This window comes from Sinocyclocheilus rhinocerous, unplaced genomic scaffold (assembly GCF_001515625.1).
Source record: "Sinocyclocheilus rhinocerous isolate Xijiao unplaced genomic scaffold, SAMN03320098_v1.1 scaffold2966, whole genome shotgun sequence".
Taxonomy (NCBI): domain Eukaryota; kingdom Metazoa; phylum Chordata; class Actinopteri; order Cypriniformes; family Cyprinidae; genus Sinocyclocheilus; species Sinocyclocheilus rhinocerous.
Genome location: NW_015634018.1, coordinates 476,936 through 480,967, shown reverse-complemented (window position 1 = coordinate 480,967; position 4,032 = coordinate 476,936). Strand labels below are relative to the sequence as shown.

General features: G+C 41.8%; 1 protein-coding gene across 1 annotated transcript in view; it reads right to left on the bottom strand.

Moving 5' to 3' along the window:
* ppm1h (protein phosphatase, Mg2+/Mn2+ dependent, 1H) overlaps positions 1–3,792 on the bottom strand; it is a 23,324-nt gene extending 19,532 nt beyond the window's left edge. The window contains exons 1-2 of the mRNA XM_016558937.1: positions 3,368–3,792; positions 1,118–1,280 (exon numbers count right to left, since the gene is read on the bottom strand). Of these exons, the coding sequence (XP_016414423.1) occupies positions 1,118–1,280; positions 3,368–3,597 (393 nt within the window). The 5' untranslated portion in view covers positions 3,598–3,792. The remainder of the gene's footprint in view (positions 1–1,117; positions 1,281–3,367) is intronic.
* Positions 3,793–4,032: the final 240 nt, after the last annotated feature.

Sequence of the window (4,032 nt, the reverse complement as noted above, 5' to 3'; positions counted from 1 at the left end):
TTCGACAGGGAGACAGAGAGAGAGAGACAACGAGGGAGAGACAGACAGTCAAAAAGGATGGATGGATAGATAGAAAGGGATGGATGGATGGATAAAAAGGGATGGATGGATAGATGGATGGATAGATAGATAAAAAGGGATGGATGGATAGATGGATGGATAGATAGATAAAAAGGGATGGATGGATAGAAAGGGATGGATGGATGGATGGATGGATGGATAAAAAGGGATAGATGGATGGATGGATGGATAGATAGATAGACAAAATACAGTATAATCACAGAAAAACTAAATATTGCAATGTAATTTTTTCCCGTATATCTGGATGGATAGAAAGGGATGGATGGATGGATGTAAAGGGATGGATGTAAAGGGATGGATGGAAAGGGATGGATGGATAGATAGATAGAAAGGGATGGATGGATGGATAGAAAGGGATGAATGGATGGATGGGTGGATGGATGGATGGATAGAAAGGGATGGATGGATAGGTAGAAAGAAAGGGATGGATGGATAAAAAGGATGGATGGATAGATAGAAAGGGATGGATGGATGGATAAAAAGGGATGGATGGATAGATGGATGGATAGATAGATAAAAAGGGATGGATGGATAGATGGATGGATAGATAAGGCACAATGGACCCTTTTCACATTTCCAGGTTTCTCAGCAGCGGAAGTCGTCATATTTGGATTAACTTGAAGAGCAGTGAATGGGAGAGGACCACAAATATATGTTTTGCTTTCCCAGTTGCTCAAACAGCAAAAGAAAAACTCCACGATAGTGTTTTCATGACTTTCAATAAAAGGGAAAAAATTGAGTGACTGATAACGGCAGTCAGAAGAGAGAACGATGTCAAGTTTACCATCCCTCCCACAGACGCTGCATTAGAAACACCCGCGCATCAGCGTTAACTGTTTTTTTTTTTTTTTGATGCAAAGGTGATATAATACAAAGAATAGTGTTATAAATGTAGATACATAAAAAAAAAAAAAAATGAAAAACTTTCGAGGATTTACGATGCTGATGACCGTTAAACACGTCAACACAGTCCTATGAAAAGGGTCCATGGACATGTCTGAAAACACATGAATAAGAGCCGCGGCAGACGCCTCACTGAGCTGTCGATGGACTCCAGGACGTCTGCGCTGGGCAGCGAGGAGCGTCTCCTGGTGGGCGTGTAGCTGGGGCTGGATGGGTCTGCGGGTCTTTTCCTGAGCTCTACCACCTCACAGCACGCCTGGTCCTCATTCAGGGCACTTTTACCTGCATTGATCACCCTGCAGAGACACAGAAGATCATCAGTTTCTTCGTGAACACAGCCTCTATATATCTGCAGGAAGTCAGCTTTAACCCAAAGAGACTCAAGGGCTGAAAACTTGGCACAAAGATGATGGAATAGTTTGTCTTGCTCAACCTTCATCATCAAAGCTTTTCGAGCTCCTAAACGCTTCTGGATGATGCACGACTGCCATAATCTCCTCAGATGAGTCACAGCCTGAGACTAAAGAGCACAAGAGCATCTGATAATTGCCCCCCATCACAACAGGGTTTCCACGGAAACCCATTCCAGCATCATCATTTGTTAATGAGGATCTAATGGGAGTCCTGAGAGGAGACACATGTCATTCTGCAGGGACATTTGTGATGTCTCACTCGTGCTGCTGGAAAGGCTTCTTTTTGTGAAGAAAATGCGCCTGCTGGATTTAATGAACAACATTTCTCACAACCAATCAGATTTAAGTGGCAGGTTCACGTTTTAAAACACTCGTATCAACCAAATCTCTGATTCCTCAGACTTGTGTTAAATGCTCAGCATACGACAGACAGACAGACAGACAGATAGATAGATAGATAGATAGATAGATAGATCAAAAGAGACAGACAGACAGATAGACAGACAGACAAATAGAGGTCAAAAGCACAGTCTTTGGCTCTGGTTCTGTTGGAGGTCATTTGTTCTGGTTAATCCTCCACTGCTGCAGTTAAACATCAACATCAGTGAACAGTAACGCACTGAGAGCGCAGGAGCCGCAGGACATTATGATCAGAGACGAGGCCGGTCACGTGAGCGGCCATCTGAGAGCTGCTTCCCTGTGAATCTCACTTCTCCACACCAACACCGGGAAGGGAAGTGAGTCGATCACACTTGAACATCCTCATATCAGAGAAGTAGAGCTGAAATGTTTGAGATTTAACTGTACAGAGACTGTACTGGACAGAATTACATTTAAAAGGATATTTCCCAGTTGCAGTGCTGTTACAGACACTAAAACAAGTAAACTAGGCTATTAAAAATAATTATCGGTAATTTAAATACTTAAAAGCTTAAATAAAACATAAAACTTAGCGCACTGAGAGCGCAGGAGCCGCAGGACATTATGATCAGAGACGAGGCCGGTCACGTGAGCGGCCATCTGAGAGCTGCTTCCCTGTGAATCTCACTTCTCCACACCAACACCGGGAAGGGAAGTGAGTCGATCACACTTGAACATCCTCATATCAGAGAAGTAGAGCTGAAATGTTTGAGATTTAACTGTACAGAGACTGTACTGGACAGAATTACATTTAAAAGGATATTTCCCAGTTGCAGTGCTGTTACAAACACTAAAACAAGTAAACTAGGCTATTAAAAATAATTATCGGTAATTTAAATACTTAAAAGCTGAAATAAAACATAAAACTTAGATGAAACACTTAAAAAATTAGAAAAAAACTAAAATGGAGAAATGTTGCCTTGGCAACTAACTGAAATAGTTTAGGCAGAAAAATAAAATTAATTTAATTTAATTAAAACTAAAATTGCTAAAACAGAAATTAAAATAAATTGAAGCTAAATGAACAAAAGCACATAACAACATTGCTAACGCTTCAACTAAAATTAAAATGCATATTGAAAAACATAAAAGCTAATACAAAATATTAATAAACACTACAACAGTATATAAATAATGTGGCTCATTATTCTCTATCCTAGTGCTATTTAAGTCATTCAGAGTTTGGGAATGATTCAAAGCAGCAGTATCCGTGGCGTATATCATGGCTCACACACGACACAAGACTTGGATTTTGATGGCAAACATATCATAAATGCATGAAACTCAACCTGGGCTGTCTGAAATCTGATTTCATAACCATTATCCAATGCAGCAACTGCTGTAGGAGCTTCGCATGAATTAGGTTATGATATACTGCGCAAAAAGCGCGCATGCGCCCTGCTAAACCTGCATGCAAATGAAAGTATGGATGTGTGTCATGGATCTTTCATGTTCTGCTCCTCATGTGTTTATCATCATGAAGAACGCAAGCATTCCGCAGCATCCGCGTACTGAAATCAGCGCGCGTTGGCCGGCGCGTCGCTACTCACTCCGCGTATCCGGCGGCCCAGGGAAGCTTCATCTCCTTGAGGATGAGGATGGGTCTGGAGATGTGATCCGCGGAGCACTCCACCTCGTCCGGTGACAGCGTGAGGAAATCCGGCCTGCTGTACGGGAACCGGAGCGGCAGATCTGGATGGTTCTCGTGCGCGCTGGAACCCGAAGCCATGATGCCGCCGATGATGCTGGAGACCGCGGACCGCACGCGTGTTATCATCATGATGATGGTGATGGTGGTGTGTGTGTGTGTGTGGTCACGGGCTGCGCAATGAACGCACCGTCAGCACGGCGGAAATGAACGTCACCACGTGACAGTCCTGTCGCGGGTCATTTGGTCAATTCGATGACTTTGACCCTCTTAGTGTTCACATTTATTCCACTTCCTTGCTGTATGCGTAAAAAAACATTTACTGTCCATAAGTACCACCTGATACCATCACTGTATATACATGCATAAATAAATAGTAAAATGTTATTTTACAGTGTCCTTGTTACACATATTATTACAGTAAATTATGCATAATAACTACATGAAACTAACCCTAAACCAAAATTATAACCCTATTAATAAATATATGTTGTTATGTAATATTATTATGTGCTTAAATATATAATTACCGTGACAGGTTCGCCTTAAAATAAAGTGTACCCAATA